The 24,659-nt window shown below is 38.7% G+C and overlaps 1 protein-coding gene across 4 annotated transcripts in view; it reads left to right on the top strand.

The window, feature by feature from the left end:
- Positions 1–24,659, top strand: part of ROS1 (ROS proto-oncogene 1, receptor tyrosine kinase) — a 117,525-nt gene that overhangs the window by 55,372 nt on the left and 37,494 nt on the right. For all 4 annotated transcript variants that reach the window (XM_030316230.1, XM_030316229.1, XM_030316228.1 and 1 more), the window contains 14 exons: positions 646–806; positions 1,652–1,796; positions 3,991–4,253; positions 7,415–7,478; positions 7,790–7,992; positions 9,548–9,753; positions 10,627–10,913; positions 13,726–13,902; positions 15,549–15,751; positions 17,433–17,577; positions 18,347–18,579; positions 18,667–18,843; positions 22,672–22,840; positions 23,574–23,691. In XM_030316230.1, the coding sequence (XP_030172090.1) occupies positions 646–806; positions 1,652–1,796; positions 3,991–4,253; positions 7,415–7,478; positions 7,790–7,992; positions 9,548–9,753; positions 10,627–10,913; positions 13,726–13,902; positions 15,549–15,751; positions 17,433–17,577; positions 18,347–18,579; positions 18,667–18,843; positions 22,672–22,840; positions 23,574–23,691 (2,551 nt within the window). The remainder of the gene's footprint in view (positions 1–645; positions 807–1,651; positions 1,797–3,990; positions 4,254–7,414; positions 7,479–7,789; positions 7,993–9,547; positions 9,754–10,626; positions 10,914–13,725; positions 13,903–15,548; positions 15,752–17,432; positions 17,578–18,346; positions 18,580–18,666; positions 18,844–22,671; positions 22,841–23,573; positions 23,692–24,659) is intronic.

The raw sequence follows: 24,659 nt of genomic DNA, 5'->3' as shown, positions 1-24,659 counted from the left end.
TCTGTTTACCCTCTTGCCTCCAAGCATGTTTTGTTAAATAAGTGTTTACTTTGGGATTTGTTTTGTTTTGTTTTCTTAAAAAAATATTTAAGCCCTGAAGCGGGGCTTGAACTCATGAACTGTGAGATCATGACCTGAGCCAAAGTTGGACAGCCAACCGCCTGAGCCACTCAGGTGCCCCTTTGGGAATTTTTTCTTAAGAATTAAATTTTAGAGGTGCCTAGGTGGCTCAGTCGGTTAAGTGTCTGACTTCAGCTCAGACTTTGAGCCCTGCATCTAGCTCTGTGCTGACATTGCAGAACCTGGAGACTGCTTTGCATTCTGTGTCTCCCTCTTTCTTTGCCCCTCCCCCCCCATGCTCTGTCTCTCTCTGCCTCTCAAAAAAATAAATAAATAAAATGTTAAAAAAAAAGTTTTAAAAAGAAAAAGGCTTTGGTAGTTTCTCTTGGTTTGCTTGCATTTTACTCTTAATCCAAATTTGCAGCATGGAACAGTCAGAAAAAGAAGATTGTTAGGATATATTAAAAGAAAGGGAAAATTTATTTTCGTATTAATTATTAGTAATTTCTGTTAATTATCCATGTTCTCTATGATGTTTGAGAATCCTAAATTCTTTCCCCCTCTATTCTTTCTTTCATCCCATAGGGAACTTTTCTGTTACCCCCAAGGTTATCCCAGATTCTGTTCAAGAATCTTCCTTTAGGATTGAAGGAAATGCTTCAAGTTTTCAAATCCTGTGGAATGCTCCCCCAGCAGTGGATTGGGGTATAATTTTCTACAGTGTGGATTTCAGTTCTCATTCTAAGGTATAGTGTTGGTTCTAGTAACTTCCATTTCTCAAACAGGCTGTACCAACTGTATCAGCCCTGCCCACACTAATTTGTGCTTCCTTCATTTAGCCAAGCCTATTTCCTTTGTTGCTCCCAATTCATTTGATTATTAAGATTTTTCCTGAGGGCCGCCTGCCTGGCTCAGTTGGTTGAGCATTTGACTCTTGATTTTGGTTCAGGTCATGATCCCAGGGTTGTGGGACTGAGCCCCTCATTGGTCTCCATGCTGAGTGTGGAGACTGCTTAAGATTTTCTCTCTCTCCCTCTGCCCCTCTCCCCCACTCATGCTCTCTCTCTAAAATAAAAAAAAATTAAAAAAAGAAAAGATTTTTCCTGAGAATGTTTTTTAAAAATTAAAAAAAAAAGTTTATTTTTTGAAAGAGAGAGAGAGAGCGAGAGAGAGAGAATAAATGAGAATGAGCAGGAGAGGGGCAGAAAGAGAGGGAGACACCAAATCTGAAGCAAGCTCCAGGCTCTGAGCTGTCAGCACAGAGACCGAAGCGGGGCTCAAACCCATGAACTGTGAGATCATGACCTTAGCCAAAGTCAGATACTCAGTTGACTGAGCCACCCAGGGGCCCCCTGAGAACCCTTGTTTGCAGCCAGTCTCTGATTGTTTTGTGGTTAATGTTAACGACTGGTATGTTAGGTACATTTTAACTGGTCTATGTGGAACCACATGGAACTTAGCAACATTAGCATTTCCAAAATTGCACTTTTGGTTCACAGGTGAACCAAAGTTTGGAGATTTTAGTTCATTAGGAATAAAAGGTTTTATGACTCCCTCACTAAGAAAATAATGTTTTGTTCTTATATTTTAGTTCCTGGCTAGTGAGCAGCAGCTTTCGCCTGTATTTACTGTGGAAGGGCTGGAGCCCTATGCCTTATTTAATCTCTCTGTCACTCCTTATACGTACTGGGGAAAGGGCCCCCAAACATCTCTGTCACTTCGAGCACCTGAAACAGGTACAGGGGTTAAAAGATCTTTTTAAAAGGGCAGAGCCTCATTTTCTATGCTCTACAGTAAATGGCTAATAATTTTTAAAAATAACTTTCAGTTCTGTAGATGTGTTGAGATTCAATACCTTTTCAATGACTTTTTGGAGGTGAGAATAACACCATTAGTATCAGTCTGCATCATTTATTCCAAAAGCATATTCCAAAGATTTCTTAAAGATTGTTTCACTTGATTATAATAATACATATGATGCAGAAACCTGTTTCAGGTAACTTGTGAAACACTTGAGAAGGAAAACGGGAATATAATAGCAGGGACAGTTTCATGGAAGTCAGGCTTGTCTGAAGATGTTCTCACAGATGGTAACTCAGAAGCTTCCACAGGTGGATAACTCATGCCTGAATTTAATGTTTTCCTTTGGAATATGTTTTAAAAAGGATAGTAGTCGTGTCTTTACATGTGTATCACTACAAAATGTACAAAGCACATTTATATGTATCACTCCTTTATTAAACGTTTACTGCACACCTATTACGTGTCAGAGCATCATTTCCTCCTTGCATTTGATCCTCCCCCTGCTCCCTGAAAGGTAGCACAGGTGTTACTATCTCAGTTATGCAAATGAGAAAGCAGAAGCCTAGAGGTTGCCCAATGTAGAATAGCTGGGACTTAATCCAGACTTTCCACTGCCGTTTTATCAAGTCTCCACTCAGTCCTGTCTTCAAATGCTGGTAAATGACAGTATCATATTGATTTATTCACTATGAACTTATTAGCACAGGACCTGGCAGGCAGAAAGAGCTCAATAGGCATAGATATGCATTTTTTGTATGTTTGTTTTTAACTGTTAAGTTTCTTTCAACAATATTTACCCATGAGTCTCACAACAGGAACATAGTAGAGCCTGGGTAGGTCCTGGAGCAGTTAGCATTTGAATCCAGGTATGCTCTCTTTGAGATCATCTTGGGATGTCAGCTTTGGTAGGATTGTTCCATGGAAATGGTTTTGCCTGCGTCTGTCAGGGGATGTACTGGGGACCTAGGGTCATCAGCATTCTGCTGGATGTTGGGGGGCAATAAAAAATGAAAAGATTTGGCCTTTGCATTCAGGAAATTTACAATATAGTTGGGAAATTATTCAAATGGACAAATATTTATTAAGCGCTTAGAGGGTGCTAGTCCTATACTAGATTTGAGGGGATTTAACAAGGAATAAGGAGAAGTGCTTTCTCTGATGGAGCTCATAAAACAGTAGAGAGATAAACACAGGCTTCCAACAATAACAGAAATGAGACAGTGAGAACTGAGTTTCAATGGCATAGAGTAAATAGACAAGACAGAATGCTTCATCTCTATCAAGCAGCCCCACCACTCTCAGGAGGTGACAATGGTCATAGACTGGAATGGCCACCGAAGGCCTTTGGGGAGGGGGAATTCTAGCTGGGCTCTAGGGAATGATGCAAGGAAAGGTATCCCGTATAAGCACAGTGTAAGAAGGCCTGGAGATTGGATAATGATGTGAGTGTTGAACATTGAGAAGCGATGTGACTGGAGTGGATAGTGGAAAGGGACCTTGTAGAGGAGTCCGAAGAAGGAAGACAGGCATCTTGCATGAAATGACATGGACATCAGGCAGAGGAATTTCTCTTGATTAAGAGGGAGATAAATTCATTGAAGGGCTGGGAGACATTAAATTGCTTGGTTCGGCTCTAGGATAAATGGTAGCCTCCAAACCATACTCTTGGGGTATACCCTGCTCCATGGAAGGGTTCAAGGTGAGAGGGCCTGGATCTGTGACATGCTGGATTTTACATCCTGAACTGGCTGAAGGCCAGGCCAAGTTGCTGCCTTTCATCCTGTGACTGCCATTTCCACCACCAGCTAAGTCACTGTGGCAGGATGAGAGTAAATATTGTATTTTTAAGGAGAACCAGCCACCTTTCATCTATACAGGGCACAGATGAGAAAGATGTGCCCAAGTGGTGGTAAGAGGGATTTGGGTTGCAGATAAGAAAGATTTGCTGAAATATCAGGATAGGTTCCTGAAGAAATCTGTGGAATCTTCTCTCCTGAAGAATAAGATAGATACACTTCGATTTCTGGAATGAGAAGTATTTATTACTGTTTCTCCATCTCCTCATCATGAATGGTAAAAAGTCAACTTTGTATTTTTTTCTACCCTATCTGTGTCTCTGCTTTTCAGTTCCGTCGGCACCCCAGAATCCCAGGATATTTATATTACCAAGTGGGAAATACCATAACCAGAACAAAGTTGTGGTGGAATTTAGATGGAATAAGCCTAAGCATGAAAACGGTGTGTTAACGAGATTTGAAATGTTCTATCAAATATCCAACCAGAGAGACACAAATAAAACATTTGAAGACTGGATGGCTGTCAATGCAACCCCCTCAGAGATGTCTTTTCAGCTTGAAGGCATGAGTCCCGGGTACACTGTTGCCTTCCAGGTATAAGAGTGAAAACAGGGATACAGGGGTCTCAGTGGTGCAAACAGAAGGCTGATTAAAGGACTAGGTTAAGAATTCTGCCACTCTGTCAATAATTTGAGATCCACTATGGTCACGGAAGTCAAGTGGGTGGCAAAGATAGAGAGGGGAGAGGGGACAGCTAGGGTGAAGGACAGCTTGACAGCTTTCTTGCTTTCAGATTCAGAACAAACCACTATTTTTCCCTGTAATCACTATAGGTCGTGTACCTGGGTAGATGCTTTTATATTCCTTATCTCATTTGATCCCCTTACTGTCTGTGAAGAAAGAGCCATGACCCTGGGTGTGTCAGTGAGTTACCAAAGCTGCATGGCTAGGAAGTGGTGTTCTGTAGTCCGGCTGCTAGAATCCTTTCCCCCGGATCACATCACTACGGTGAATCCTCTGGATGCCCCAACTTGGAGCTACTGCTGGAAATAAAACCTGAGGGTCTAGGTAGTTGATATCTCAGAGTTACTGTCTGGCTGCTGATAGACGAGAAAGTGAGAATAGGAGTCAAGAATAACAAGTTACTGCCACCCCATTTGGGCATTTTAACTTTCATATGAAATAGCTTTCTACTTATGATAGATGGCTTGATGATTTTCTTATCTTCATTAAATACCAAGTTGGTGATGTTATGCCCAGAATTCGCGATCCCCAAAGACTACCAGGGAGCCGAGTCCGATGCAAAAGCAAAAGAGCCTTTATTCGAGCTAGCTCGAGCTCAATCCCCTACCTGCACCGACGCAGGGGTGAGATGCCAGGGAGAGAGAGCGAGTTTCAAAAGCACAAAGGTTTTATTGGGGTCTAGGGGCAGTTGGTGAGGTAATGGCTGTGGCCTCAGCCGATTGGCTGGGGAAGGGTCGTGGCCTTGGCGGATTGGCTGGGGAAGGGTCGGAGTCCTGTTACGCAGGTCACTGGGCGTGTTTTGATCGGGAAGTTTGAATGGGTGAGCGGGAGGTTACTCAAGGGGAGGAGGCGTGGTCAAGGTGGAGGACACAGAACAAGATGGAGTCGGACGGGGTAGGTCCGCCCTTACAGGTGACAATGTTGTACATATTTAGAATTATTTCCCGTTTCTTTTTGGGGAACATAATGCTTTGGGGAGTGTTTTAGAGATTTGAGTTTCCTAGGGATCTGTTTTCTCCTTGTAAAATTCTAATTTAATAGTTATTTTGTTAATATATTTGTTCAACATATACTAATCGAAGAAGTTGTACATAAAAGTTAAAGATAGTACACATTCTTATTTGTTGAGAATTATGTGTGTTCTGGTTAAATAAATATTCTGGTTAAGTGTATCTGTCTAAATGTACATATAGTTTCAGATCTCAGTCATCGCAGGATTGTGCAAGGTGATATGCACGGATATGCATGAGTTTCACTTAATGTGGTCTTGTGCAAAACTGAAGACGTCTTGGTATATGTACATACCATGATGCACACACACACACACACATACACACACCCCATGTACAGATAGTAGTATGTATAATATGGTAAAATATATTTAACAGTAGAAGTATAATAAAAATAATCTAATACTTTGTTGACTGAGAGGGCACTTGAGGATCTACCTTTTGGGTCCATCATTATGGGTGTCAATTTCCTTTATAGGCTGTTATACACATGCAAGGTTGGGAAGTGGAAATGATTTATTACACAATAAAAGACGTCTACTAAAAGCTGTTTTCTTTTTTTTTCTTAATTTTTTAAAATGTTTTATTTATTTTTGAGACAGAGAGAGACAGAGCATGAGCAGGGGAGGGGCAGAGAGAGAGGGAGACACAGAATCTGAAGCAGGTTCCAGCCTCTGAGCTGTCAGCACAGAGCCTGATGCGGGGCTCAGACTCACGGACTGTGAGATCGTGAAGTCGGACGCCCAACCGACTGAGCCACCCAGGCGCCCCTCTTTTTTTTTAATTTTTAGTACGTATTTATTTTTGAGAGAGAGACAGAGACAGAGTGTGTGAGGAGGAGAGGCAGAGAGAGAGGGAAACACAGAGTCCGAAGCAGGCTCCAGGCTTTGAGCTGTCAGAGCCTGACATGGTGCTTGAACTCACAAACTGCAAGCTCATGACCTGAGCTGAAGTCAGGTGCTTAACCGACTGAGCCACCCAGGCACCCCTAAAAGCTGTTTTTAAAAAGCTTTGGTAGCGGGATGCAGAGTGGTACAGTATACAAGTATACAAACCCCACAAGACTTGATTTTTATGCCAGTTTCTGTGTATGTCATTGTGGATGAGTTACTTACTTAATTCTGATTTTGTCTAGTTTCTGCTCTTAGTAATTGTGAGAACTAAAAGAGATAACGTATGTAAAAGTGGTTTGAAATGCATAATTAATATTCAAATGTAAGTTTTAATTATTATTTTTCTTTTACAAATCTCATTTTTTAAAAGGTACAGTAAATTTGGTTGTTTAAAGCTTCTAGTTGTTTATTTCACAGTCTGTGGGAGTTTACCATAATATGCATAGTTTTGTTTCTGTTAAACGTTCTATATAATTTCATTTTGGAAATAGCTAAAGACCTTTTTTAGAAATTCAAATCTTTTGCAGGGGAGATTTGTGCCAATATTTTGTACTGTTCCGGACAACAATAGCAATGATAAAACCCACACCACCGGCATGAATGTGGGGCAATACTTACCTTTTAGTGATTTATTGCTTTATACTCAGATGGAAGTAACTATTTGAAACTATTCAGTCAGAGAAAGACAAAAACCCCTATGATTTCACTCCTATGTGGAACTGAAGAAACAAAACAGAAGAAGAACATGGGGGTGGGAAGGAAAGGCAAACCAGGAAACAGACTCTTAACTACAGAGAGCGAACTGAGGATTGCTGGAGGGGAGGTGGGTGGGGAATGGGCTGGATGGGTGATGGGGATTAAGGAGACTTGTCCAGATGAGCACAGGGTATTGTGTGTAAGTGATGAATCACTAAATTCTACACTGGAAACTAACTGTGTGTTAACTAACTGGAATTTAAGTAAAAACCTGACAGAAAAAAGAAACTATTCATAACTGATACCAAAATTGTGAAATGAAACCTTCGATAATTTATCAGTCCAGAATGTAATTGCTGTCACTGAGGACACTGTTGAATGCAATTTTTCTGGTATCCTTTTCTTTCTCTAGGTTCGAGCCTTCACATCCAAAGGACCTGGACCATTTTCTGACACAGTAAAGTCCAGAACCTCAGGTATTCATTACCTAAAACCTGTGCAAAAAACAATTCGTATTTTAAAAACATTTTTGACCCTTGGTATTCTCAGGGATATGAATACTGTTTCTGAGCTGAAGTTAAAGTCAAATAACCAATTTTTATCACCAAACACACTTAACAAATCTGAGCTTAGGGCACCTGGCAGTGTTGATTGAGACTGGAACAGTAGATGAACCCAGAGAAGACCCATGGATTTCAGAATAGGCTGATGGTGAATCAAGGGATTTTGCCAAATGAAAGTTTTTTTTTTCTCTTATGTGTATTATCTACTTGTTTTTTGTTTTCAGAAATCAACCCATTTCCATATCTCATGACTCTTTTTGACAGCAAGATCGTTTTATTAGATATGGATCAAAATCACGTTGTATGGACATTTTCAGCAGAAGGAGACATCAGTACCATGGGCTACACAGCTGATAATGGAATGGGATATTATGCTCAAGGAGACTCACTCTGCCTTCTGAACATGCACAACAGATCCAGCTCTGAGGTATTTCACTATGTAACTATTCTGGAAGGAAGGACATGGATAATTTACATATCACACCACTCTATAATTAAATAGGCTGGTCAGTGGTCGAGCCATTAAGATTAGAACGGTTGGAAAGGACAAATGTTGCGTAATTATTTAGTCACAAATGAATAGTGATTAGATTTTGGGCAAATATCATTCAGGATTAATTTTGCAAATAGTTTTATTTGGTTTAAGGCACTGTGTTAGTTCCTGGGATAGAGGTAAAAAAGAAAAAAAGAATCACAGTCTTTGAACAAACCCAGTCTGGTATTAGCCTAACACTAGGAGGACAGTAGTGTGTAATGATTCATGGCTGAGCTTTGGGATCTGAAATTTAGAACTTAAATCTGGCTTCGCCATTTACTAGATCTGTGACCATCAGCAAGTTATTTAACTTGTGGCATCTCTTCACATGGTTCCTGTGAAGATTAAATGAGATGACCGACGTAAGGCACTTAGCACGATGCCTGGCATGTGGTGGCGTTCATGGAGTGTCAGCTAGTGGAACAGACAGACAGAAGACGTTATCGTGCTATGCTGAGGGCAGGATGTGGTGGCATCACAGAAAATGGATGATCAATCCAGGTTGGAGTGGTTGAGTGGAAAGACACCTTGGGAAGATGAGCCAGGGGAAGGTGGGAAAAACTTAAGGGGTAGCAAGTGCAAAGACAGGAATACAAGAGAGCCATAGCACATCCAGGAGGCTGAAAATAGTGAGCTTGGAATGAAGGTGGGAGTGAGGGTGAACAAAAGACAGGTGAAAAAGCTGAAGTAGTAGGCAGGAGCCTGAATATAATGGGCCTCTTTAACTGTGCTAAGGTGTGGAGGGCCAATCCTGAAGCCAACATCAAGCCATTAAAGAAATTTAGTGGGTCATTCACATGATCAAGTTATGTTTTAGAAAGACCTCTCCATTCGTGGTGTGAATCATGACTTAGAGAACGTTAAATCTGTGACACTTAGGAGGCTATCACAGAAAGCCAGACAGGAAATGTCAGGCAGGAAATGAGAGCCAGTGAGGTGAGAAAGGAGAGGACCAATTTGGGACATATTTCAAACGGGACTAGTTCACCGTGGGGAGTCATGAGAGGAAGATGTCAAGGATGAACCACATTTGTCAGGATTGCTGCTCAGGTGGATGTTGGAAATCCATAAAAATATAATCTGTAGGAGAAAAGAAGGGTTTGGGGGTGGAGTAATGAATTCTGTTTCCTGGGATCATTCATATGGAGATGTTCAGTAGTCAGTTTGGATCAGTAACTCGGTGAGGGATATTGCTACTGTTCTTGTAGCACTGGTCTATGGATTACAGTTGAAGTCAAGGTAGTGGAAGCTAACCAGGAGAAAGAATACAATGTGAGAAGAGAAGAGGACCAGTGTTATAATGGTACACAGTACAGAGCTATTGACGTTTTGGATTACAGAGAAGTGCAGTAAACAAGTAATATGGTAGATTACCGAAAAGTCCTCAGATTTGGGGGAAAAAAAATGACCACTCTCTCCTTGGCTGTGTTTTCTACCTATTGTTAAGATTTTCCGAGATGCACTGGTCTTTGATATCACAATTATTACAATTGACTGGATTTCAAGGCATCTCTACTTTGTGCTAGAAGAATCACAAAATGGCATGCAAATATTTGATGTTGATCTTGAACACAAGGTGAAGTACCCCAGAAAGCTGGACATTTGCAATAGAAATTCAACAATAATCTCTTTTTCTGTATATCCTTTTTTAAGGTATGTAAAGTATGAGTATCTGTTTCTGTTGTGACTAAATAGAGGCATATCCAATACAATATCTTTGGTTTAATATTAGAAGCTATTGATGGGAAAATAAGATGCTTACGGTCCTTGACTAGCTATATTAACTTATAGTAAGTAACTCCACACATTAATTATGAGCCCATAGCCACAAATATGCAAATTTAATCCATACTGACGATTTGGCTAACCTAAAGTTAGGGTCATTACCAATAGGAAACTAAAGCAGATTTTCATACCAGTGGATTTCCTAATAACCTCAGATGATAAGGATGAGAAGAGGACTGAGACAGTGGCAGGAGATGAACAGGAGATACACAGCATGTCATGCTAATGCTATTCTGGGCTCACCCATCTGTAATTAATGTCCTTGTAAGATGAGTTTTAAGGCCTCCATTCACCAACTGATAGCAGTTTTTCATGCTGAAAGATGTATTTTGTTTGTGTCATAAGCATGGTTATTCTATTTTGAAACTAGATTGTTAACCGGCATTAAGAAGCAGAAACAAACTTGAGAGGAGGGGAATGGAGATGGGTGTTGATGAAGAGTAGGCAAATGTATTTCACATGTACAGCCGTTAATGAACCATTCAGTATACCACCCTCAGGTCATTTTAGTCCAAAGCTTTAGTTGTAAACACTTTATTGAGAAATCATGGGAAAATGGTACAAACTAGATTGCTTTTGGCCTCCTCCATCTCAGAAGATTATTGTACATGTGGACACATTCTCTCCAAAGGCTGTGTTTGTCTCTCCAGTCGTTAGGAATGATTAATCTTCATTGGAAACTAACATTTGCAATAATATGCTTTACTCATTAAGTTGGAGGGTCTTTTTTTTCCCCCATAGTCGCCTGTATTGGACAGAAGTTTCCGATTTGGGCCCTCAGATGTTCTACTACAGTATTATCAACCAGACCTTGAGTCACATTCTTCCACCCACAGCCACAAACCATTCAAATGGAAGGAAACAGTGTTTTTGCAGCATTACTCAATTCGAGTTTAGTGGAGCAATGACTATTGACACCTCTGATCTAGAGAGACCACAGATATATTTTGTGAAAGGGCAAGAGATCTGGGCCATGGATCTGGAAGGATGTCGGTGTTGGCGAGTTATCATGGTGCCTACTCTGCTTGGTAAGATATCTATGTGTGTACATAGATACCCATTAGTGATGGTGGCCCTTCCTGTTCAATTAAAAAGGGTGTGCATTCTACATGTATTCAAAAGAATACACACATGGTTATTTGCTCTGGACCATGCCAAATGTTCCCAAAGAATTCAAGTCAAGTTGTTTCCAGGCAAATTGTGCACAGACGTTCACACAATTTTCTGGATCTGTGGTTTCATTGTTGTTGTTATCTTATAATTAACAGTAGAGCTATAATTTATTAAGTTTAACTACATAGCCTAACCAAGCTACCAAATGTATTATCTCATTTAATTTTCAAAACACCTTGATGAAGTAGATAATAGTATGCTCATTTTACAGATGAGAAAACTGAGACCCAGAAAGGTAAGGTATTTGTCCAAAAGGCTACAATTAGAGGAGGATCTGCGGTTGGAAAGTGGGCCTAACTACAACATCTGTGATCTTACTACCAGTACCCTACTTTACTTCTGTTTTGATGATCTCATTGACTCCACATTCAGCATGAGTTTATCAATACTTGACATCACGTGCTTGTGGAGGAAATACTTAAATGTCTGAAGTGATTTGGAGGTCTCCTAATTAGGAGTAATTGCAGCAGAAAAAAAAATGCACTCTAAATACCTCCATACATTGTTAAGAGTCTACTCTTCACTGTTCAAGGTAGTAGCAACTAGTCACATGTGATTTAAGTTCAAGTTAATTAAGATTAAACAAAATTAAAAGTTTAATTCTGCAGTCATGTTAGCCACATTTTAAATACTCAAACCACAAGTGGCTAATGGTTACTGTATTGGTCAGTGTAGACATAAAATATTGCCATCATCAGAAGTGTTTTTGGACATTGCTGGTCTTTATATTAAAGTTTTGAAATTACAAACGTATGTGTGTGCATGTGTATGTGTGTGTGTGTGTGTGTGTGTGTGTGTTATAACTGCACATATGGTTTTGTTGACATGTTACCCAGAGCCTTTTCTAATATACTTTCAGTGGGCTTAAGAGTAGAGATATATTTTGAACTTCTCGTATTAGGAGAATTACTTGTTTCTGTTGAATCTGTGACACAGACTCCTTCCTCGATCAAATGTTCCCCTTTTCTCAACTGGGCCTTGACCTGAGTCTTCCTTGTCTGTCATTGTTGAGTCTAGTTTTAGCAAGAATCTTGCTAAATCAGTTTAGGGATAACCCCCCACCCTTGGTATCTGATCAAGTCCTTCATCTCCCACACTTGATTTCTTGGGTTGCCTTTAGCAAAAATCATGGGAAGATTAGCAAGAATCTCCCTACCCTCGATGTCTTCTCTTAGTAATTTTCTATCCACTGACTCCATAATTTTGCTTGTTGGCTCTGAATCCCCAGCTTGCTTTTTTGTATGTGAAGTTGAGCACATCTCTCTCTCCTATTGCAATATTGCAACAGTCTTAACTAAAGTCTTTCTTACCATTTAAACAAGTGTCAGAATAAATTTTCTTTACCATCTGATACACAAGAATTATCTAGTAGGCCATTATCTTATAGATATAGAATTGGTTAGTCTTTCAGGAATCCACAATTGAAATTTATAACCCTAAAATTAGAAAATTTGAATGACTTTAGAGATGTTTTAGCTGGAATGATATTGGAAGAAATCCCCTCTACACCCTTGCTTGAATAATACCCATTTATAAAAAAATATGTCTTTATAAGGAAATTTTTTATTTTTTGAATAATTCTAAATATTAGATTTTTTCCTTACATTTAGCCAAAATTTTCTCCCCATTTCTCCCATTCATTGATCTGAGTTCTGACCTCTAATTTTATACAGAATAAATCAATAACTTTCTACATGATAGCCATTCAAGTATGTAGTGACTTCTGTCATAGCTCATTTTCCTTTGGAGGAAAAATTCATGTATTTGTAACTACTCCTCACATGATGTGGCTTCTAGATCTTTCTTTGCCCTAGTAACCCTCCTGTTGTTTCACCCCAGCTGCTTAATATCCTCTTAAGTGTCACCCCCATAATGACCCCCTGTACTGTCGATGTGTTCTGGTTAGCGCAGGGGGTCTCTGACTTCCTCTGTCTTCTTTTATTGAAGCTGAAGGTGGCATCAGGTCTTTTGGCTGCCTGCCGTTTGAAAAACCCATAGTTTTTTTCATGTTAACTATTATTAAGCCAGATTCCTTTCATTTGTTATTTTTAGAATTGATCTTAAACTTGAATTTAGGGTGTCACATTTATTCCTATTACATTTCAATCCATTTCCTGATTTTGTAGAGATATTTTCAAAGTTTAAGCCAGTAATTGAACATACTAGTGTCAGTAAGAATCAGGTATCATCTACAAAATTGGTAAGTGTACTTACTCTGTGTTTATTCCAAATTACTGATAAAAAATATTGAGCAAGACACTGAGCCCTGGGCCTGTCGTCCAACACCTCCCTTCCGATAGGTATTGTTTGATGTGGAGTCACACAGGTTAAGTTGAAAATCTTGGCTCTGGTCTTTACTAACTTTGTGGCCTTGAGGAGATTATTTAACTCCTTAAAGCCTCAGTTTACACTTCTAGAAAATGAGGCCAATTATAATAGTATTTACCTTATTGGCTTGGTATGGAACTAAAATGAGAAAACATCTGTAAAATCCTTGGCCTAATGACATAAAACAAAGGTGGTATTTTTTTTTCTTATTGAAATGATAAAAGATTAAAAATTAGCAATTACAATACAGAAAAAGGATTTCACATATTGTTTTGAGTAGAAAACGTGAGTTACGTATTTTGTTTTTTCTGTTCTTTATTTTATGTTTTTCATGAGCAGGAGAAATGCTTGAAAGTTTAACTGTGGATGGGGAATTTCTCTACTGGATCTCCTCAGCAAAGGACAGCACACAGATTTATCAAGCAAAGAAAAACAATGGGGCCATCCTCTCCCGGGTGAAGGCCCAAGGGAGTAAGCATATCTTGGCTTACAGTTCAGTTCTGCAGCCTTTTCCAGGTAATAAAATCACACTGTTCATCAGCACGTTCTCCCGTCTGGGGGGGCAGAAAAGTCTCAGAATATCTCCTCCAGGCTGCCCCCTCAAGCCCTTCGTTGTGTGCTCAGTGTTGGTCCAAACTGCCAGGATGGGTGCACGCTGCGATTGCTGTTTGCCCTGGGTCACAATTGATCTCCGTGTGTATACATGACTTGAGTCGTCTTAGAAAGTTTTAGACATGGGAAACCCTTGTCTATCATTCTGTCTGTCTCCTTTTCTCTTTGCATTCTCATAATTTCTTTTCTGTCTTTTTTTCTCCTCTGACAATATTTTTAGAAATCCCCGTTGTGTCAAAAAGCACTGCATAAAATTTCAGGTCTTTTTCAAGGTAAAGTGCTTTATTTGTTGTGGTATTATGTATGTCAACTGTTCATCATGTGTATATGTGTGCTATCATTTTTGCTAAGTTCCTCCCTTTTTTTAAATGTGTCACTCGTTAAGTTTTTTAGTGTTGTGCTTCTAACTCTATCTCCCTCAGAAACCCTATGGATTTTATTGTACAATTTTGTAAAATGCAATGACTTTTAGGAATGCGTGGATGGCACTATGGCGGAACTAGCTATATATTTTCTGAGAGTCATAATACTAATAAAAAAGTTTGAACTCTAAAAGCCAACCGACCAAAATTAAAAACATTACATACACTGAGGGTGGCCTTCACACCTAAAGAGGTTTTTAGTTTTTTCTCAAGCTATCTGCCATTAGGGTGGCAATATCATTTTAAATTAAGCATAATTACCCCCTAGAGAGGGGCAGAAAGAATTGAACACACTCTCTCTGCTTAAATGTATTCAGTTATAAAATAGGAAAAAAATGGGAGAATTTATAAATAAGCCAGGTACCTATTTTGGTAAAGTAGTCTCACTTTTCATTTTGAGAAATTTAGGAGATTTGGTAAGTCCATTAAAAGTCTGTTTGAAATTGGAACGCACACATATACCCGCACATCCTTAAAAATAAAAGTTCTAAAGCTAGCATGAGTTTTTTTTAACTGGAATTAATTTAAAAAATATGGTTAATATTTAAACAATTTTTTTTAACATTTATTTATTTTTGAGAAAGAGAGACAGAGCATAAGTGGGGGTGGGGCAGAGAGAGAGGGAGACACAGAATCCGAAGAAGAGTCCAGGCTCTGAGCTGTCAGCACAGAGCCTGACGGCAGAACTGGAACCCATGAACTGTGAGGTCATGACCTGAGCTGAAGTCGGACGCTTAACAGACTGAGCCACCCAGGTGCCCCCTTCCCAATTTGACTAATGTGCTGTCATGTCAGTACAGTCTTCAAAGTAAAAAAAGGCTCAGCTTGATTTTGCTGTGATCTGTGCACCTTATTCAGTGTACTTTAGCTCCCCCTGCTGGAAATTTTAATCAATGATCCGTTACCTTGCTCCCTTTTTTCTGAGGCATTTAACCAGTTCAAAATGTGTGGGAAAAACACCCGTCTTTCTTTCCTGAATAACATTTCCAATACTTCAATATATCATACCTTGTCAGCCAAGTATAAAAACGTGTTATTACCCTTGATGTTAAATAAATCTGCTGTTCCTCTTTCATACATATATGTATGAAATATGTGTATATTTTGAATCTTTTCTTATTATTTTAGATAAAGCATTACTGTGTCTAGCTTCAGATGTCGCAGAGCCAACTATACTTAACACCACTAACAGCAGCCTCACAATCCGATTACCACCCACCAGGGCAAATCTCACGTGGCACAGCATCACTTGCCCTACTCCAACATACCTGGTTTATTACCAAGAAGTTAATGGCGGGAAAAATAGCTCTGGGCTGAAATATAAAATGCTGGTAAGATTGGAGCTGGTGGTCTTTGTCTTTTCACAAGATACCTGTTTCTGATATAAAATTCTCGCTCACAGTAAACTGTTTTCTATATTATATCCTGAAGCACGCTACTGTGCAAGCTTTTACGGCTGATCCATCAAAGCAAGTTGTGTTCTAGTCTTGTCTGGGAGTTAAGCTTCAAGGAAATATATTTATTAACTATGACCAGTGGTGGATTGCCATAGTGACAGTTTCCTGAGTGTCCTGGGAGAACTGGTTTGTTGTCTTCCCTAATTATCCCCATAAAGTGATAGAGATCTGTTTTTATGGCCTATGCAGCAGATTGCAGATTGAAGGGTAAGAAATGATTAGACAGAAAGAACATTACTGTAGAACCCTCCTCCATAGCATCTATTTAATATAAAAATGGTATGTTCTATTTTTGTCTGTCATTTCCTGTATGCTGTTATGTAGGGAGTATGTCGGTTTTTTTTTCATCATTGTATTCTTAGCACCTAGCATAGTAGTTGGCTTTGTAGAGGCTTTCACTAGTTATTTCTTGAGTGGGTGAATTAGTTGGCACAATTCACTCCATTGTTGGCACTGATGTTTCAGTTGTCCTTGTGATGGAGTCATATGTATTCAATATTTTGCTCTGTGCTTGCTATTCAACCACATCAAGAGGTGAAATTGACCATCATCATCTGTTGGAAGTTAAACACTATATACTTCACCAGAAAGGACACATGATTCTTGTTATTTCCTTTGTCTATTTTAACCTCTCTTTACACATTTCAATGTTTCAGAGACAGATTGGATCATTTGGCTGACCAAGATTAGGCTGGTGGCACTGGATGTTTCTGTTACCACAGCCAGTCTATCCTACACATTGATTAATATGGGTCAAAGGCAATGGGTCTCAAACCTGACTGCACATTGGAGTTTTAAAAACCTCTGGGCCCACACTTCACCTCAGACCAATGCAATCAGAATCTCTGGGGGTGGGACCCAGGCACAAGTGTTTTCTTAAAACTTTCCAGTTGATTCCAAAATACAACCAAAATTGAGAACTGTTGGTCTAAGGACAGTGTTTTTATTTTATTAAACTTTATCTTTAATAATGATTAAGTCATTCAGCCAAATATTTTATCATATTCACTTATGTGTCAAATCTATTTAACAATTTTTTTAATGTTTATTTATTTTTGAGAAAAGTGAGACAGAGCATGAGCAGGGTGGGGCAGAGAGAGAGAGAAGGACACACAGAATCCGAAGCAGGCTCCAGGCTACGAGCTGTCAGGACAGAGCCCAACACTGGGCTTGAACTCACGGACCGAACCATGAGATCATGACCTGAGCCAAAGTTGGACATCCAGGCACCCCTGTGTCACATCTTTACCATACCATCTTGCTGACCTTTGTATGCAAAGCTAGTGAATTAGTATCTTCTTCTGAGAACTTAGCTTCCTATGTGAAATGAGCATGTGATTGAAAATTGACCGATCATTTGGTATTGATTCTTGGAGATAGTAAGCAACTCAGGTCTGGGCAGATTAGGGCAGTGAACATTATCATTCTCTTGATCCAATATCAAAAAATAAATTAACTTAAAATATCTTTTAATTATTGTATCCCTTTGGTTAATTTCTCCTCATTTGTATGAAAAAATAAGAATCCGATATTGAGTTTTAAAAATTAATTACAGGAATTTCAGGAGAGGATAGCCTTTATTGAAGGTTTACAACCATTTTCAACATATGTGATACAGACAGCTGTAAAGAATTATTATTCAGATGCTGTGGAACAGTTACCTCTGGGAAAGGAGATTTGGGGAAAAACTAAAAGTGGAGGTGAGTTATGGGCTTGGGTGGGTTTCTAGACAGGCATTTTGTGATATACGTGACATATACATCTATATTTGTGGGTTTTAAAATTTGGATGCTAAGTAATCTCTATTATGTGAGCTTTTTAAACTTAATAAGAAAATGTATTATTGACAATACTCTGATAACCTGGTTTTTGCTCTAACAACAGAAGATGAATAATACTCCATCAGAATGAAACACAACTAGAAGGTGAAACATCAGAATCAATACTGTTTGACCAAGAAACACATTTTCCAGTCTCACCACATAGTGTCACCCTCTCCCCACATATTCACAGGTCTCATCCTGTGGCGATGCAGAATTAAGCCTTTTCTCTGTGTGAATTTTACTCAGGACACTTGAGATTTAAAGTAAATAACATCATTGCCTGAAAGAAAATGAATCTAGATCTAAAAAGGTTTTCTGAGAGGTGGTGATTATTTTGAGGTCACACCATTTCTTTCAGAGGTCTCTGATGACATTCCCAAAACTAATCTGAATTGGTTTGTTCATCATCATTGGCCATATCATTGAGCTGGAGTCAGAGAATGATTTAGTCATTAGGCAAAAATAAGCAAGAGCCTTTCAGGCAGCCTGTTAACTTACCATTTTATAAGAGTTTGGCTTTCCTTTAGAATATTGGCCATTCGTTCTGCTCACATGATATGATTATTCCTCAACCAGGACCCCATTCCTTCTTCCATCTTTCAGTGCTGATGCAATATCACTTATCATGCATTGCTATTTATTTCAGTGCCAGAAGCAGTTAGGCTCATTAACACAACTGTGCAGTCAGACACCCGCCTACTTGTATCCTGGGAAGAATCTCACAAGCCAAATGGACCTATGGAGTCAGTTCGCTATCAGCTGGAAATCTCACATCTGGCCCTAATTCCAGAGACTCCTCTAAGACAAAGTGAATATCCAAATGGAAAACTCTCTCTCCTTGTTACTAGACTATCTGGTGGAAAACCATATGTGTTAAAGGTATAGTAAGTGTATGGGGCACTTTTATTGCCATGCTCAAGTGCAAGGTTCCGAAAAGGTTAAGCAATTGTTCTTTTTTACAAAAAGGTTCTGGCCTGCCATGCTGAGGAAATGTGGTGTGCCGAGAGTCATCCTGTCACTGTCAAAATGTTTGACACACCAGAGAAACCCTGTGCCTTGGTTCCAGAGAACACTAGTTTGCAATTAGAATGGAAGGCTCCATCTAATGTTAACCTCATCAGATTTTGGTTTGAACTCCAGAAGGTAGATCTCACCATACTCTTTTATTTTTATTTATTTATTTATTTAAAAAAATTTTTTTTCAACGTTTTTTATTTATTTTTGGGACAGAGCGAGACAGAGCATGAACGGGGGAGGGGCAGAGAGAGAGGGAGACACAGAATCGGAAACAGGCTCCAGGCTCTGAGCCATCAGCCCAGCCCAGAGCCTGACGCGGGGCTCGAACCCACGGACCGCGAGATCGTGACCTGGCTGAAGTCGGACGCTTAACCGACTGTGCCACCCAGGCGCCCCCTCACCATACTCTTTTAATGCAAATCTATGTTTTGTGCTATGGGATAAATTAGAAGACCTTTTTTCATATCTCTAGAGTATTCTCTTGTATAAACCAACAATATATTTGACAACACTCATTGATTTAGGCTGGCTTGCCATTTACAGAATCTATCTAGACTCATTTCTGATGGAAAGAATTCCTAGAGACATTGGTTGCTCTTAAAAGGCTCCGTGGAAAGGGTTATAAGCTACGGTTTACTGGTTTTCATAATATTTTACTTAGTTTAGATGTTATCAGCATGGCTGTCTAGTGTCCAGCAATTTGGTATTTCCAATGAAGAAAAAGAAAAGGAATGGACAAGCAAACAAAACCCAAATCCTTGTCTAGAAATGTTCTTTCAACCGTTTAAAGGCTGTATAGCAACAGGAGAGAAGTAAAATATAAGACCAGTTTATTCTGAACCAGTTGGATCTTGACTTATAAACTTTAAACTGTTCTTCATCCAAAATTCTCCATGCTTTAACTAATATAAAAATATCCACTGAATTTCAAATATCAATTAATCTAATTAATTCACTGCTGAGGAAAGTCTAGGTTGATTTTTGTATTGATACACTTAAAATGGATTATTTTTTAGAATTGCTACATTTCATTTTCAGTATTATTTATTTTGTGTGTCTACATTAGTAAAGTTTGGTTAGGAATCTTTTGTTCAGTTGTAACAAAAACGAATCAGTATAGTCATGGCCTCGCTTTTTTTTCAAAAATGGAGTTGCTTCCCGGGATGTTTTTAAATTTTACTATGTAAGATTTTTTTCTATGATCTTACATTTTTAAGATAAAATCCATGAAAACTATGAAACAATAGTGAATGTCGAGTTCATAAAACCAAAAGCTGTAGTTTATTGGACTTTTTTCATCGAGCGTGCTTATGATGATTTGCTGCCTATTTAAAAAAGTGTCATCTTATAAAAATGCAGTTAAATTGGAGAAATTGGAGGATCACCTTTTATTAGACATCTATTTAAGGAAGCTCAGTGCAGTTCAGTTTAAAGGCAAAGTGGGGGATGTGAAGTTTACTTCTGACATCAAAGAAATGTGATGGGGAAGGACCTTATAGCTGGTGACTCTAAGCCCCTCCTGTTACTGATGAGAAGTCGGAGATCCAGACAGGTGCCATAGTGAGTCAGATATCACCAGCCAGGCAGGGAAGAGCCCCAGGGGCTGACTCATCCTACAGCAGTCCTACTTGGGTACTATCCATGGAAGGAATGTGAGTCACTAAGACACCTACCCCAATCCTCAAAGTTTGGGAAAAGGACAGTTCTGGGACTGTCTGGTTCAGTCCTTGTGACTTTTACACAAAGTTTTTTTTGTTTGTTTCAAAACTTCCCCTACACTTGCTGAAAACAGGTTCTAGATATACCACTTAGAACATCATGAAGCTGAAAATGTGGGATACAGTAATCATCACATGTGACCATCTACAACTACTAACTGATGAGCACAGTAGGAGGCTGTGTTCCGAGAGGGTTGATGAGTACCTCCAGTCAGAAAGTTCTATATCTTTAGAGCAACTTGAACCTATCTCATAAAGATAGGATACCTGGGAATGATGGTATAACTCCATACTGGAACTCTAAGAGGGGACTGATAAGGGTGAATATGTGTCTTTTTAATTAAGAATTTTTTTTTTTAGAAAGGAGGAGAAAAAGATAAATTTCCAATTTTCATCTTTTCTGTCAAATTTTCCTTATGTGGAAAATGAAGGAATTAAAGCACAAGGCTAAATTTCTATCTAGGTCTTAAATTCCATAGATTTTTTTTTTTTTTTAAATCACAACAGTGTATGGAAGAAGAACATATTTAATTTGAGATTAAGGAGAAGAAACAAGTAGTTTCATTTTGGTAAATTATTTTCCTGGTTGTGCATTAAAATTGAGTTTTTCTCAATTGTCCAGGAAAATTCCTACATTTCTGAAGTTCTGGTCTCTGAGACATGATAGGCTGCACCATTTCCTTCTCACCCCCCATCCAAATAATTTTCAAATCTCTCTGTGGTAGCTTTCACTCCTGCACTTCTTGGCCTCTAACAAGTGGAAGGTCTTGACTCCACTGTGATTTACTGGGGTAGCTGTGGCACCTCCCCAAGTTGGTGGTCTGCCCAGAACATTCATTGCTGTGGTAAGGCCAATAGTCTACTGTTTTCCAGCAGAACCCTTGGTCAAACATCTGACCTTCCAAGGAGCTTTGATAATTTCTGGAGGGTATGGAATGTTGGGCCATCTATTCACTTAAGGTAGTTTATATAGCAGATTATTAAGGAGGCAGGATCACAAAGGGCTAAAATTTTTGAGGTAGAAATCAATATTTGTCTGTCTGTCTGTCCCTCTTTCTTTCCCTCAGTTCAGAGTAGATATTAGGGATCCAATGCGTCTGTTTCTTTAGCCTGTATGTTTTAGTAGGATTGATACATTTATGAGTTTAGCAGGCAATGGCCTGGACATCAGCATTTTTGTTTTTTAATTTTTTTTCATTCCTTCCATTCCCATTTTCCTCTTTTTTTTTTTTTTTTGTAACAAGGTGGTCTACTTCTTGAAGGTGCTGTAGGAATCATTCCTAGTTGAATAGAAAACTAATATAAAGTGTCCATCCAATGAAATGATGTGACCTTGTGAGTGCTAAATGAAAAACGAGATGTAAAGTAAGGTTTATTTATGGAAACTGACCTTCTTAGGAAACTCTACTGGAGAAAATACACTAAGAACCCTTGACAAAATGCCACATCCTCTGTCTTTCCCTATTTGTACATTGAAAAAAAAATCACCATTTTCAAATAACACATGAAGGGTCCAAATACACAGATTTTTCAAAAGCCATGCACAAAGAAAGTGTAAGATAGCTATAATTAGAGACCCAGTATCTACATTGGAATTAAAGTAAGATTTCCTATGTTTAACTTCTAACACTTCTACTCAGTGACTGAGTGATGATAGACAAAAATTTCCCTCTTTTAGGGAACTAGGCTTCATATGTATAAAAAATAAGGAACGCTGGTTAGACTGAAAAGAGTTTGAAGGGAAAAACTACATGTTTTAATTTATAAGTCACTGTAGACCTGTTGATAGAATCAAAATGTGTAAAAACATTATAATTTTGAAATTAACAAATCCATGGAATTGAAAATGTCATTATTTTGATCCAGCATGGTCCCTCAGCTATGGATTTGCATTCTCAGCCATCCTAATTTAATGTAGGTGTCTCCAAGGAGGGATAACAAAAAGCCAAGGTCCAGATCTTCCCTAAGGACATCTATGTAATAAGAGGTGCCTGTCCCACCTTGAACTCATCCTAAGAACTGTTATTCAAGTCAGTTATAGCTTGTCACAAACTTAAAATGGTGGTCAGTGGTGGAGATAATGTTTGGGATCAAACATTCATAAAGGAGCACTTATTTTAATTGAAAATAAATTTTATTTAAATTTTTAATTGCTTGCCATAGACTTGTGAATTTCTATGCTTAAGAAGGTTTTCTTAAAGAACCAAAAATATTAATTGAGACTTCTTTTTTCCAGTGGAAGTATAATGAGTTTTACCGTGTGAACACTTCATGCATCCAAGGCCCTACTTATGTCTGTAGCATCACAGATCTACAGCCTTATATGTCCTATAACATCCGCGTAGTGGTGGTTTATAGGACGGGAGAAAATAGCACCTCACTCCCAGAAAGCTTTAAGACAAAAGGTGAGTACTGATAGCCTCAATAATCCTCAATACTCAAAAAGCCCTGTAAGTTTCTCAATTAGTTTCTTATCACTTATTTCACTAATGCTAGAGGTTAACCTTTTTCTTTTCTTTTCTTTTTGAAGAGGAGTAAATTATTTCTAGAGTTTGAGGTAAGAGTTGAAAAGAATCCGGAGTCTTTACAGGCACTAATGAGATAATACTGAGATAATGCCAGGTTTTGCAGAATCCTGAACTGAGCAAGATGATTCCACCTTCCAGTATTCTCTACTTTCTTGTCTATCTGTGACGTTTTGCATTGAGAACAAAAGTTAAATGGTGTGGTTGAGTGTTCAACAAATATTAACTTACTGACTACTGTATTCTAGATGCTAAAAATTAAAAAATCTAAAAAGAATGCTAATTAGTGTTTTCAAAGGTATACTGTAATTCCAAGTTGATCCCTGTAAGAATCAAGGGGAAAATGCTCCAAAATTTACAGTTTTCTTTATTCACATCACTCATTTTGTGGTGAGCTAACATAATACTGTTATTCCTATCACTGGTCCATCTAATCCATCACTAATAAAAACTTCAGATACTCATTTAAAAATATGCACTCATATGAGAATATTTCTGAATATTTCATTAAGTATTTGACTTTCCTCTCAGTAAATATATTCTGTGGAAAGATGTTATGCAGAATATTTTCTACTTCCGACATACCAATCAGTACTTTCTTATGTTTCCAAAGCTGGAGTCCCAAGTAAACCAGGCATTCCAAAATTATTAGAAGGGAGTAAAGATTCAATACAGTGGGAAAAAGCTGAAGATAATGGAAGCCGGCTTATGTACTATGTCCTTGAGGTCAGGTATGTCTGTTTGCAAAAGTGCTTTGTAAACTACAAAGAGCTAAGTGGTTAATTGTAAGGTATTATTAGATCAAAATTAGCAATATTTATAAATAAATATGAAGGATCTTTAGCTTAAGGATCTTCAGTGCACCATTGTGCTCTCTGCCCAATGCCTAGTGGTCAGCCTTGGCACTCCGATCAGAAGGAGATCACATCATCCTTCTCAGAAATCTGCAACTACTTGTCAAAACGTTATGGAAATAATCCAGTCATTGGCACGTGCAGCTAATATTTATTTAATTTCTATTCTGTCCAAGAAACAGGGCTGATATTTGATGTTAGACGATGGTATGCATGCAAATTTCTGATGATAATTTGTTTTAGCAAGATGAATAACGTCTGGTGAGAACTGGCAGTGAACCAGGTATATTTCAGAATGTGAAAACAGGTCAAGCACAGAAATGGTCTGAACTATATAAGTTACACTGGATTCTTTATCCTTTGTGAAGAGTATAACTTGCACTATGTGCCCGAGGGTCTGAAAGCGTGCCTTCAATGAAAACCAGGCAGCTAGTGAACATGTACAACCTCAGAGCTGGCCAGTATGGGGAGCTCTGTATAATGGTAACTGGCTCAGATGAACTGATTTCATGCCAGCTTGAGGGGAGAATTCCAAATTCCACAGACACTCCTCTCATGGATCTATGAAGCTATCTTTTAAGAAGTTCCAAGGACAAAAGTCACTTCCATAATTATAGTCCTGGCAATTTGAGCTTTAGATCTATTTTTGCTCCATCTTGATCTGGCATTCCCATAACCTTAAAAAATTTTCCTGCTCATGGCAGAGGATTACACTGGCCATATTTCTAACTGAAACCTTCTTGTAAATTCTGTTACTGTTTTTCATGCAGAGTCCAATGCATTCTGATCTGCAGAACTGTGTTGGTGGTCTGGGACTCTAATTATATTCGCCAGCCAGCCCATAC

The sequence above is a fragment of the Lynx canadensis genome, chromosome B2, assembly GCF_007474595.2.
Source record: "Lynx canadensis isolate LIC74 chromosome B2, mLynCan4.pri.v2, whole genome shotgun sequence".
NCBI lineage: Eukaryota > Metazoa > Chordata > Mammalia > Carnivora > Felidae > Lynx > Lynx canadensis.
This window is presented reverse-complemented; position numbering and strand designations above follow the sequence as displayed.